Source organism: Hyperoodon ampullatus (genome assembly GCF_949752795.1).
Source record: "Hyperoodon ampullatus genome assembly, chromosome: 14".
Classification (NCBI taxonomy): domain Eukaryota; kingdom Metazoa; phylum Chordata; class Mammalia; order Artiodactyla; family Ziphiidae; genus Hyperoodon; species Hyperoodon ampullatus.
Genome location: NC_136927.1, coordinates 73,467,287 through 73,480,905, shown reverse-complemented (window position 1 = coordinate 73,480,905; position 13,619 = coordinate 73,467,287). Strand labels below are relative to the sequence as shown.

At 46.5% G+C, this 13,619-nt stretch overlaps 1 protein-coding gene across 1 annotated transcript; it reads left to right on the top strand.

Moving 5' to 3' along the window:
• Positions 1-3,658: 3,658 nt before the first annotated feature.
• Positions 3,659-7,613, top strand: LOC307063124 (WAP four-disulfide core domain protein 5-like; the record flags this gene model as incomplete). Its single annotated transcript, XM_079719102.1, has 3 exons — positions 3,659-3,749; positions 7,240-7,380; positions 7,474-7,613. The coding sequence occupies 3 exons, from the start codon at positions 3,659-3,661 to the stop codon at positions 7,611-7,613; spliced, it is 372 nt and encodes a 123-aa protein (XP_079575228.1).
• Positions 7,614-13,619: the final 6,006 nt, after the last annotated feature.

The following is a 13,619-nucleotide window of genomic DNA, read 5'->3' as shown; positions in this document are numbered from 1 at the left end:
GATGTATTGTACAACATGGGGAATGTAGCCAATATTTTGTAATAACTGTAAATGGACTATAACCTTTAAAAACAGTGTAACAATTTTAAAGACTTATTAAAAGTAAATTAATTTAAAAAGTAGGTCTGCCTGACCCCAGTTTACATCCACTAACCACTTTACCATACTGCCTCTTGTGTATGACAAGCTAGTAGTATCCTTAATATATAAACAGTTCTTAAAATTCAATAATAAAAATAAAAGTACCCCCAATAAAACTGGGCAAAGTACAAAATCAGGTAATTTACACAAGAAGAAATACAGTCGGTCAGTGTGAACATATAAAGAAATGCTCTTCATCACCAACGTTCAGAGAAAGGTGAATTAAAATGAGACACCACTTTCCATTGGCAGAGATTTTATTTACTTCTTTTTAAATAGCATGTATTTGGTGAGTATATCTATTAAGGATCTTTGGTTGGGGGCAACAGCAACTGAATTTTAGGCAGTTCTCTTTTTTTTTTTTGCGGTACGCGGACCTCTCACTGTTGTGGCCTCTCCCGTTGCGGAGCACAGGCTCCGGACACGCAGGCCCAGCGGCCATGACTCACGGGCCCAGCCGCTCCACGGCATGTGGGATCCTCCCGGACCGGGGCACGAACCCGTGTCCCCTGCATCGGTAGGCGGACCCTCAACCACTGCGCCACCGGGGAAGACCTAGACAGTTCTCTTTAGAGCACTGCCTTCTCTGTTCAGGATTTGAGTGGAGGGGTGGGCAGGTTAGAGGTCATGGAACTGGGTCTAATGCCCTCACCTGTGATATGGAAATTACCTGGTGACGGGCAGGCAAACAGAATTATAGGAGTTGGGGAGCAATGACTCCACCAGGGATGCCGGGCAAACAAAAACAAGAGACATCTACTGCAAAGCAGGTGCAGGCTCTCCTACACTCATTTCCTTCCTTTCTGAAATGGAATTTGACTGGATACTCAAAGCCTGAAATAGATCATGCCCTTTGACCTTGCTTTTTTTTTTTTTTTTTTGGTTTTTGGTTGTTTGTTTGTTTGTTTGTTTAACATCTTTATTGGAGTATAATTGCTTTACAATGGTGTGTTAGTTTCTGCTTTATAACAAAGTGAATCAGTTATACATATACATATGTTCCCATATCTCTTCCCTCTTGCATCTCCCTCCCTCCCACCCTCCCTATCCCACCCTTCTAGGTGGTCACAAACCACCTAGCTCATCTCCCTGTGCTATGTGGCTGCTTCCCACTAGCTATCTATTTTCCGCTTGGTAGTGTATATATGTCCATGCCACTCTCTCACTTTGTCACAGCTTACCCTTCCCCCTCCCCATATCCTCAAGTCCATGCTTAATAGGTCTGTGTCTCTATTCCCGTCTTGCCCCTAGGTTCTTCTGATCATTTTTTTTTCTTTTAGATTCCATATATATGTGTTAGCATATGGTATTTGTTTTTCTCTTTCTGACTTACTTCACTCTGTATGACAGACTCTAGGTCCATCCACCTCACTACAAATAACTCAGTTTCGTTTCTTTTTATGGCTGAGTAATATTCCATTGTATATATGTGCCACATCTTCTTTATCCATTCATCTGTTGATGGACACTTAGGTTGCTTCCATGTCCTGGCTATTGTAAATAGAGCTGCAATGAACATTTTGGTACATGACTCTTTTTGAATTATGGTTTTCTCAGGGTATATGCCCAGTAGTGGGATTGCTGGGTCGTATGGTAGTTCTATTTGTAGTTTTTGAAAGAACCTCCATACTGTTCTCCATAGAGGCTGTATCAATTTACATTCCCACCGGTTGTTTTATATTGAGGTATAATTGACATATAACATTATACTACTTTTAGGTGTACCACGTAATGATTTGCTATTTGTATAGATTGTGAAATTGATCACCACAATAAAACTTAACATCTGTTACCATACACAGTTACAAAATTTTTTCTTGTGATGAGAACTTTCAAAATCTACTCTCTTAGCAACTTTCAAATATCTAATACAGTATTATTAACTATAGTCACCATGCTGTACATTATATTCCCAGGACTTATATATTTTATAACTGGAAGTTTGTACTTGTACATTTCCAGTTTGACAAATTTACCCTAAGAAAATAGAGATGTGACTCAAAATGTATGTATAGAGATTGTTTCACAGCTTTATGTATGAAAGTTAAAAAATGGAAACTTATGTGTTTCACAATAAGGAATTAATTATATATGTTTGGGCATATCAGTCTGACAAAATACCATATAACCATTAGAAATGATGATATTGGAGGACACTTCATGACACCGGAAAATGTCTACAAAATCATCTTAATTGGAAAAGCATTTCTTCAATGTACATGTGCAGTTTGTAATCAGGAAGAAAAATTAGCCTCATAAAATTCTCCTTCTAAATAAAGCTGCCAAGGGGATGCTAGAATTCCAAAAGTCACATCAGATCATAGACTACAGGGCTCCTCTTTTCCTGAGAGCTTAGAAGATAGCACGAGGGATTCAAGTTAAACCCAAGAAGGAACTTCCTGACTGTGGGAGCTGTCCTGGACTGGAACATTCTCTTCCTTTCTCAGGGTCAAATGAGGTATTGCCTCACTTCCAAGGACCTGGATGGGGATCGTGGAGAGGTGATGACAGATGTCCTAGCCTAGTTAGAAATTAACTTTGTGTCCTTGAGCCAGTCCCCTCCCATTAACAGCCTACAGTTTCCTTATCTTTCAAATGGGAGGGTGGGGAGGATGGTCTTGATCTCCTCTGGTCCTGGTAAGTTACTAAGGTTCAGTGGGGTTTCTGCTTGGGGCCCCTTAGGACCCTGAGCCCCAGTTGTCTCTCTTCCACCAAACGCAGGAGCGAGATGATGTGAAATCTATGGTGGGGGCCTTGGCTGAGACGATTTTTTGCTCAGGATCCCTTAGGGCCAGAGAAGGGGTCCCAGAGGCCACCTCCATCTGCTGTGACCAGCGACCGCAGCCAAACCTAAACCCTTGCTCCATCCACCCCCGACAGCTCAGTCAGGCCCAGGGGGAGGGCAGTTCTACCAGATGCCGCTGAAGGTGACCTTACCAAAGGTGGGGAGGTCTCACTCTCCCATCCACGGGAGCCCAAGAGGGGAGGCCAGGGCTGGCGTCAATCACCGTGCCAGCCTGGGCCAGCCTTCTCCAGCAGAGAGCGCTGACCCTAACTCGAATGCTTCCTAAGCACCCAGAACTCTGCAAACCCTCCTGGCCATTCAGAGCTGACTTTTATCCTCTGCCTAAGCCATTGCTGGGGCTTCAAAGTCTTAGAGAACCAGGAAAGGGAGCATCTGACTCAACAACCCTCACTCTTCATACAGATGAGAAAAACTGAGGTCCAAAGAGGAACAAGACTTCTGCAAATCACAGCCCAAGTCGGTGATACAGGCAGGACTGGATCCTAGCCCCAGGCACCCAGGGCCTGTCCCCATCCATCGTCAGTTCTTGCACAAGCACCCTTGCACAGAGGCTCTTGAGCAGGGGGTGAGGCCAGGATGAGGCAGACACATGCCACTCCATCCAGCCCCTCTCCTTCCTCCCCTGACTCAGTTGCTCTAGCCTCCATGAGGCTGCAGGTGTTAATTTAGGGGCCTCTGGGTTCCCCCTCATTAGGTGTTGGCAAGAGAAACATGAGGGCCCACAGCCTCCTTCTCCTTCTCCTGGTGGCCCTCCTGGCTTTGGGGAGCCAGCTGCCTGCTACCTTGGGCAGGAGGAAGGGAGGTGAGTATGGGTAGTTTCCTCTGCTCCAGGCATAGAGGTGGTTTCTACCTCGTAGGGGAGAATAAGGGTTTGGGGGAAAGCAAGCAATGCAGTGTGTGTGTGTGTGTGTGTGTGTGTGTGTGTGTGTGTGTATGTGTGTGTGTGTGAGTGTACCTGTTTCTTAGTGCTTCCAGCAGCTTGCCTTTTGTCTGTATAGCTTTGTGCCTGCATGTGTGGCTGTAAATGTCCTCCTGCCAGTTTCCCCACGCTTGTCTGTGCCTGTCTACACATTTGAGTGTAAGATTGTGTTTACACACGTGCGTCTGTCTCTATGTACACGTGTCTCTTTGTGCCTGCTTGTCTGCGTGGTTTGCATCTGCACATGTATCCTTAGGAACGACCGCATACATGTGTGCCTGAGCCTGTGTGCCTGTCCACGTGAGAACACGCATCTCCCTGTGCCTCTGGGGAGGGGAGGAGATGGACCGGAGGTCCCCGCTCTTTGGTTGTCTCCATGGAGGTGTCTGGATCTGTGGGTTCGCGTGGCAGGGAGATGACTCTTTCTGTCACCTTCTGTGGCCAGCTAGGCCTGGTCTGGCCCCCTGTCCATCTTGTTTCTATCGTTCTCCAGCCTTCTCTGTCCCCCAGCCCAATCTGTGAAAGGGTCTCCAGAGTTGACTAGGGGGCATGGTTTCTGGGATCTGGGATCTGTCTGGAGGAAGCTTTACCCCTACCTGTCTTCTCCTCCGCCTCCTCCAAAAGGCTGGGTCTGACCTGTCAACAGGTGCGGGAGGCTGAGTCTGCTGGGGTAGCTACACAGGTGCCTCCCGGCTCGGGCGATGCCTCCACCTCCATCCCTTCTGGGGTTGTAACACTCTGACCTACATACAACCGGGCAGCCCTGGCCCTGCTTTGGGGGAAAGAGACAGTCATGGGGGCAGGTTCCCTCCTCCACAGGGCCCTGGGGAGCAGTTCTCTGCATCCTCTCTGCCCCTTGAGCCTTCCTCAGAGCTGTGAGCTGCTTTGGGAAGTAGAGTGCTCAGAGGCTCCCAGGCTGACAAGGGAAGGATGCTGGCGGGTTCCAAGGCCAGAGCCATGCTGGTTGTGATTCATGCACCATCACCACGTTCCTCTCATTGCCATGTTGTGAGGTCAGGACTATCTTTATCCCCATTTTGGAGATAAGGAAACTGAGGCTCAGCGGGAAACCACTTGCACAAGGCCAAGGACAGGACTCTGAGTTAGTGTCACAGATGGCATTTGGATGCAGGTCTTTGAAATCAGGCAAAATCACCCTCCCAACTTACTCCTTGAAAAATGAGGTCACATGACTCTCTCCTAGGAGTAAACAATGTCTTGAGGAATAAGGTGCTGGCATCCAGTAAGTGCAGCCTAAGTGGGCACTTCAGGAGAGCTTCTGGGGGCACTGGGAGAGGACACCCTGAAACCCAGCCCAGCTACACAGAGATGAGAGCTAGCGCCCGCAGAACGTGAGCCCATGTCGGACCTATGTCACGGCTCAGTGGGACACACTGGTTTCCCCCTAATTCACACGTCCCTTTCTCCCCTGATTCTCTCCCATGAGACATCGGTCCGGGACTCAGTAGGATTTCAGACAATGGAGAGAGGCACAGTGTTGTCTGTGAAAGCCCAAGCACCTCTGTTTAAAAGACACCTCCCTCCTCCCCCCTTACTCCCACCCCTCAAACCTCTGGGCATCTCTGACATAAAGAGCCTGCACAGTCTCTGGTAAACAGTAGGTGACTAACCCATGTTTTCAATGGTTATGTCAATAGATCTGTGTCTGTGTAGCTCTGGGTGTGTGGTTGTGTGTATATGACTGTGTATGCACTTATATGTCTCTCTGCTCACAGCACATATGCTATACACTTATGCATGTATGACTGTTTATGTATAATTATGTGTGTTTATACTTATGTGTGTAGGCATGTGTTTATAACTTATTTGACTATGTGTATATGTCCCAGTTCATACATCCCAGTTCATTATACATGTATGTAACTATTAACTATCTTGTGACTGTCTGGATATATATATATATATATATATATATATATATGTATATATGTATATGTATATATACATATGTATGTGTATAGGTCAAACTACATGAAATTGCTATTTTTGTAGATCAACAAAGTTGACTATCAGCTATTTCATATGGTTAAGCCCATAGCTAATTGTGTGTATACATCTAAGTGTGTTTGCTTATTTGACTGTGTATATGTATCTATTTCTATGCGCACAGATATCTATGTAACTGTGTCTGGCTATGAGTCCTTCATTCTCTGAGTCTTCATATCCATGAGACATTCCAGTACTACATGGTTGTTGGGGTGTGTGTATGACTGTGTCTCTATGTATACGCCTGTGAGTGGGGAGCCTGGATCTGGAGGGAAGGTTAGGAAAGGCAGATGAAGACTTGAATGTGATGGGCAAAAAAACAGGCCCTGCAAAGAGAAGCAGCTTGGAGTTGCTCAGGAGCCACCAAGTTAAAGAGTGTAGACAGTGAGACCAGAGAGATGGGCAGGGTCCAGACCAGGCACAGCCTTGTTGGCCCAGGTGGAGATTTTGAACTTCTTTCTTTTTTTCTGTCTTTTCTGTCATCTGAGTCTCAAACCAGCCCTGGGAGGAAGGAGTCCTGCTTCCGATTTCACAGACAGAAAACTGAGGCTTGGAATAAAAAAAAAAAAAAACTTGCCAGCCATTTACAACATGGATGGACTTTGAAGGCATTACGTTAAGTAAAATAAGTTAGACAGAGGAAGACAAATACTGTATGATCTCATCTGAAAAGCAAAACAAGGGACTTCCCTGGCGGTCCAGCGGTTAAGACTCCACGCTTCCACTGCAGGGGGCACGGGTTCCAACCCTGGTCGGGGAACTAAGATCCCGCATGCCGCGCAGTGGGGTCAAAAAGTAAAAAAGAATAATAAAAAAAAAACCCCAAAGCAAAACAAAACAAATCAAGCTCATAGATACAGAAAACAGTTGGTGGTTGCCAAAGGTGGGGCGTGGCGGTAGGAGTGAATTGGGTGAAGGAGGTCAAAAGGTACACACTTCCAGATGTAACATAAATGTCATGAAAATATAATGTACAGCGTGGTGAATATAGTTAATAATGCTATATTGCATATTTGAAAGTTGCTAGAAGAGTTGATCTTAAAAGCTCTCATCACGAGAAAAAAAATTGTAACTATATATGGTGCCCAATGTTAACAAGACATTGTGGTGATCATTTCACAATATATACAAATATTAAATCACCACATTGTGTACCGGAGACTAATTTAATGTTACATGTCAGTTAGGCCTCAATAAAAAAATTAAATAAAAAATTCAATACAAGCAAGTCCATTCAAAATAAAAATTGCCAAAGGACAGGCAAGAAGTGAGTAGTGGAGAATTTAGATTGTGTGATCTCCAGGACAGTGCTTATACCTAATTCTGAAGTGCCTCCAGCTGCAAAATTGGGGGGGTTCTCTTACAGAGAAATCTGGGGGCTGCCCACCGGACGACGGGCCCTGCATCCTATCGGTGCCTGATCAGTGTGTGGACGACAGCCATTGTCCCTCAAGGATGAAGTGCTGCCACAAAGCATGCTTCCGCCCGTGCGTCCGTAAGGTTTTCGGTAAGAATCCCTCTCTACTTTGCTGACCGCCAGCCAAGCCCCAAGCCCCATGGCCAGGGTACAGGTGGGACTCACCCGGCTCCTGTGTTGCAGTTAAGATGGGCAGCTGCCCCGAGGACCAACTGCGTTGCCTCAGCCCCGTGCAGCACCTGTGCTCCAAAGACTGGGATTGCCCGGGCCACAAACGGTACTGCCTCGGTGCCTGCGGCCAGGACTGCAAAAACCCTCTCTGAGGTATGGCTGTGTGTGCCCGGGGCGAGTTCTTTCCCTCCGGAGCCCCAGCCCTAAGAGATTCCTCCAGTTCAACAAGCTTAGCAGGAAACTTCCCAGAAGCCTGGGCCTCCTGTGGCCGGAATTGGGGAAGTGAATGGGGTGGGAGGGGTCCTGTTAGGATGACAGAGGAACTGGGGATTCTCATTCTCTTACTGAACTTGCTTCATCACCTGGACCACAACCCTAAATGCTCTGAGCTTCAGTTTGCCTTTGTGAAGGAGGGTGGGGAGTCCGACCTTAGTGTCTGGGCTGATGGGGTCTGGATGGGGGATCAAGTCCAGAACCCAGAGCTTTATTACGGGAGGGGGTGAACCCTTTCCTTCTCTCTCCTCAGGCTAATTCTGATTTAGGATCCATAGCTCTGGACCTCAGGATGGGATTCCCTGCAGGAAGGTATGATGATGGGGGGCCTGGGACCCAGCCACCCAGATAGCACTCTCTGCCAGCGGCAATTCCAACCTTCTGATAAACACTGTTCTAGAAGAATTTTCCAAACATCAGTCTATTCACATACTCATTTCACAATGTTCGCCATACCTGCAAATAGCATCATGATATTTTGTGTATTGCCTGTACTCCTATTGCCTGTACTTCTGTATAAAAATAAATTTATTTCAAGAGAAACACTGGATATCACTACTCTATATGGGATAAGCAGGATCACCTGTCACAAATAGAATGTACTTGTAAAAGCAGATGGAAAAGGGACTTCCCTGGTGGTGCAGTGGTTAAGACTCTGAGCTCCCAATGCAGGGGGCCTGGGCTCGATCCCTGGTCAAGGAACTAGATCCCACATGCATGCCGCAACTAAGAGTTTGCATGCCACAAATAAGGAGCCCAGCTATCAAAACTAAGACCCGGTGCAACCAAATAAATAAAATATTTTTTAAATGTGTAACTTGGCAATTAAAAAAAAAGGCAGATGCAATGAAAACAGCTAAATTCCATTAAAGTAAATCATGTCAGATTAAAAGATATTAAATAACAGTATTAAATTCTGGCTAGATACTGCCACCTGCCAGGATGTGAGCCTGAAGCCTACTCTCTGTCTCTGTTGTAATAAAGAAGATTAATGAGGATTAAAGAGATGTTAAAGGGGCTTCCCTGGTGGCGCGGTGGTTGAGAATCTGCCTGCTAATGCAGGGGACACGGGTTCAAGCCCTGGTCTGGGAGGATCCCATATGCTGCGGAGCAACTAGGCCCGTGAGCCACAACTACTGAGCCTGTGCGTCTGGAGCCTGTGCTCCGCAACAAGAGAGGCCGCGATAGTGAGAGCCCCGTGCACCGCGATGAAGAGTGGCCCCCGCTTGCCACAACTAGAGAAAGCCCTCACAGAGAAACGAAGACCCAACACAGCAAAAATAAATAAATAAATTGGTGAACTCCTACTCCCAACATCTAAAAAAAAAAAAAAAAAAAAAAAAAGAGATGTTAAAGACACAGGCTTCTAATCTGAGACTTCCTTCCTGGTGTAATTGGAAGGATTGAAAAGAACTTCCTCAATCCAAGAGTCAGTGTTGTACGATGTTGCATCCAGGCACACCCTAAGATCATTTCGAATCACTCCACATTTGGGGAAATGTTGCCTGAACAGTTGGGATGTCATCATTTATGGGTGGGTCAGTCTCCATCACTGGACGATACCTCACTGGCCTCTATTTCTTGGGGGCCTGGTCATAGTCAGGACTTAATGAGTGGGGGTGTCCATGAGGGAATGACAGCCACCCCAAGGGACATTCCTGGACCCAGGGAGCTGGATTTCTGACTCTCCCTCTTCCCAGGACTCACTTTGGGGTGGGAAAGGAGGCGGGCAGATTCCTCCCTGCTTTATCTGCTGGGTCTCCATTTGTGTCCTGATAGAATCTGGGGATGGAGTTGTGGATCCTGGGTCTTCTCCCCTTGTTCCTTTGACCTTGCAGTGTCATCACAGGTGAGTCACTGCTCTGGGCTTCTGTTGGCCCTGTTGGAAGATGCAAGGATTCTACTTCCTCACTGCCACGGTCCTTCTCACGGGTTTCAAATGGCTGAACTGTTGACTCAAAAGCAGCAAATGCTAATTATATGGATACAAGGTGAGACTTGGGAGGGGAGAAGATGGAGAACAATCAGGGAGTCACTGACTGCCTATGAGCTTGGGTATTTCCCTTCCTCTTTCTGGGCCTCAGTTTGCCCATCTATAAACTCATGTGGTTAACGCAGAGAATACGGCACATTGTATTCTTTGCCCATAGTCTCCCCTTCCCTCCCCAACCTGACCCTGGCTTTTGTGGAGGAAAGTATACATCCCCTGCCTAGTGATTTGGGGCTTGGCCCTGGAACTTGCTTTGGCTAATGGGACATGGGTGCAGGTGACCGTGTGCCAGTTTCAAGGCAAGGCACCAGGCTTCTTGGAGCTTCCACCCTCTGCCATGAGAAGAACTTGCCTAGAAGCCACTGGTCTCAGATGAAAGACACCTGGTGGGGAGGGGCTGGCCTGAACTTGAGGTGTCCCAGCCAATCTTCAAACTTGTGAGAGGGAAATGAATGTTTGTGATAGGAAGTCAGTGAGATATGGGGGGTGTTCCTTATGGATTTATCACACTAAGAGCTTGTCTAATTCAGATAATGATTATTATTCTTTAGTGAATGCCCACTGTATGCTTCACACTTTAAAAGATCATTTCATCCACCCGATAAGCCCAAGAAAGGTGGGTATCGTTATTCCCATTTGACAATGAAGGAACGGAGCTTTGAGCTAAGAGGTGAAACAGCCAGAACTAAACCATATCATGTTCCTCTTCAGATACTGATAAAATCAGCCACAGTTAAAATCACAGCATACTTACCCTGTACCAGGTGTCATTTTCATTACTTTACCTGTATAATCTCATTAAGTCCTCACAGCTTTACTATGTAGGCTTTATCATTTTTGCCCACGTCATGTACGAGGAAACTGAGGCACAAAGAGGTTAATCTGGCCAAGGTTGTACAGCTTATAACTAGTAGAGCCGGGATTCAACCCCGAGGAGTCTGACACCAAAGCTTACAACCTTATTGACCACAATAATTACATTCTGTAATTATTGAAAAGAAGAAATTTGAAAATTACTTCTAGCTCTAAAGACTCAGTTTCCACATCTGAAAAATGGGGATTATAAGACCCAAGACCCAAGAAGCATGAGTGACCAGCCTTAATTCTAGGTACTTAGAGCCTGAGTCTGATGGTGTGCAGCTCATTGCCCTGGGTTCCTTTCCTGAAAGGCATCAGGAGGAAGAGACTCCCACATGAGCCAGTTAGGATTTGGCTGCCAAGGGCCCCATGTCCTGAGGCTTTGAGTTTTGAGCTAGTTGCCTGGAACAGCTGCAGGCGGCAGATCACAGGTCACGGCTTCTCTGGCTACAGGTGGCAGCAACTATACAGACCATTCTAGAGTCACCTGCTTAGCTTCTTGCCTAACTTACGACTGTTCCAAAAGCTTTGTGCTTTGGTCTCTGCAGTGTCAGTTCTGTCCTGAGCTACCAAATTCCAGCCCATCCAGCTGCATCTCCACTGCTTGTCTCCACTGCCCTTCTGGAAAATCCGGTGGGAGGCTGGACACCTGTGTCCAGGAGCCTGGGCCTTCAAACTCCAATCTCGCTTTCCTCCCTCCCTCATCCATGAAATGTTTGCTGAGCACTTAGTACAGGTTCTAGGCTGTGCCTTCACAGAGCTCCCACACTGGAGGCTGAGACAGAGACCTAGCTACAGAGTTTATGTTATGCATCAGACTGGAGGAATCCAGGGGACCACGGGAGGCCAGGAGGGACCTAACTCAGCCTGGAGACCAGTGAAGACGTCCTGAAGGAGGGTGAGCCAAGCCAAGACATTGAGTGTTAGTAGGAATTCACCAAGTATGACACCAACAGCAATGTCCCCACTTAGATATATTTGCCCACCCCCAGGTTACTGGGGTGCTGGTGGCATTCTATATTTTGACCTGGGTGGCTGTCACACAGATGCATAGATATGTAAAAAAAAATCATTCAGCTGTAACTTAAGATTTATGCACTTTACTATAAGAACATTATACTTCAATTTATTAAAGTAAATTAAAATTTTAAAAATTTGTTTCCTCCCTAGGAGGCCTCTGTTTCCTCATTGGTAAAATGAGGGAATCAGACAAGAGCAACTTCCTGCTCTAACCTCTTTTTTTTTAATTTTTATTTATTTTTGGCTGTGTTGGATCTTTGTTGCTGCGCGTGGGCTTTCTCTAGTTGCGGAGAGCAGGGGCTACTCTTCGTTGCGGTGCAGGGGCTTCTCATTGCGGTGGCTTCTCATGTTGCAGAGCGCGGGCTGTAGGCATAATCTCTTATTTTGAGGGAAGAACTGAAGTGGCACAGCCCAGAGATGCACTGCCCAATATGGTAGTCACTAGCCACAAGTGGCTACTGTGCACGTGAAATGGGATTAACCCAAATTGGGATTTACTGTAGGTGAATGTGGTAGGCAGAATTCTAAGATGATTCCCAGTGACCCTTACCCCTGTATACTCTCCTCCTCTTTGAGAGTAGGTAAAAGGGAGACTGTCCTGGATGGGCCTGGCCTAAGCAGTGGAGTCCTTTAAAAGCAGAGCATTTTCTCTGGCTGCTCACACAGCACTCCGGTTTGCCTAGAAGAATTTAAACATCCATGTTGCGACTGCCTGTGGGCCCACGTGGCCAGGAACCGCAGGCAGCCTTTAGGAGCTGAGAGTATCCCCAGCAGACAGCAAGCAGGGAAAGAGGGAGGTCAGTTCTGCAACCACAGGGAAACAAATTCCACCAACAATCTGTGAGCTGGAAGGGAAGCCCAAATCCCAGATGAGAACCACCACCCTGGCTGACACCTTAACTTCAACCTAGTAAGACCCTGAGTAGAGAATCTAGCCATGCCATACCCAGACTTTTGACCCACAGAAACTATGAGATGATAAATTTTGTATTGCCTTAAGTTGCTAAGTTTGTGGTAATTTGTTACACAGCAATAAAAAACTAATACCCTGGGGCTTCCCTGGTGGCGCAGTGGTTGAGGGTCCACCTGCCAATGCAGGGGACACGGGTTCAAGCTCTGGTCCGGGAGGGTCCCACATGCCGTGGAGCGGCTGGACCCGTGCACCGCGGCTACTGAGCCTGCGCTCTAGAGCCCATGAGCCACAACTCCTGAGCCCGTGCGCCGCAACTACTGAAGCCTGTGGGCCTAGGGCCCGTGCTCCGCAACGGGAGGGGCCACCACAGTGAGAGGCTCGCGTACCTTAACAGGGAGTGGATTCCGCTTGCCGCAGCTGGAGGGGGGCGCATGCGCGGCGGCGAGGACCCACTGCAGCCAAAAATAAATAAATAAATAAATTTATTTTAAAACCCCCAAAAAAACGAATACCCTGGATTTTGAAGACTTAGCACAAAAATGAAAATGTAAAATATCTCGTTAATAATTTCTTTATTGATTCCATGTTGAAATTATAATATTTGGTTAAATAAAATACATTATTAAGACTAACGTCACCCGTTTCTTTTTACTGCTTTTAAATGTTGTTATATGAAAATTTTAACTTTTATATGTGGCTTACGTTACATTTATTGGACAGTGATGGCCTAGAGGACTCAGAAGTCAACCGTATGACCTTGAGCAAGTCACCTCACCTCTCAAAGCCTTACATTTCTTATCTGTGAGATTGGAATAATATCAATAATAGCACTTACACCACAGATATATTTGCAGTTTAAGAGATGAGGTTTGTAGAATACTGGGCCCAAGGTAAGAGCTCAATAGATAAATCATTATTATTAACCGTATTTGTAAAGCAGGGATCCTTTCCTGTATCCAGGTGCTAATCTTCAGGACCCTCTCCCCAACCAGGCACACAGTAGGTGCTTAATAAATGCTTATGGTTTACACAACCTTGACAAAACTCTTTGGCACAGTTCTCTGTTACCCTCGGCACCACGAATCAGGAAGCTATGGGCAGGTG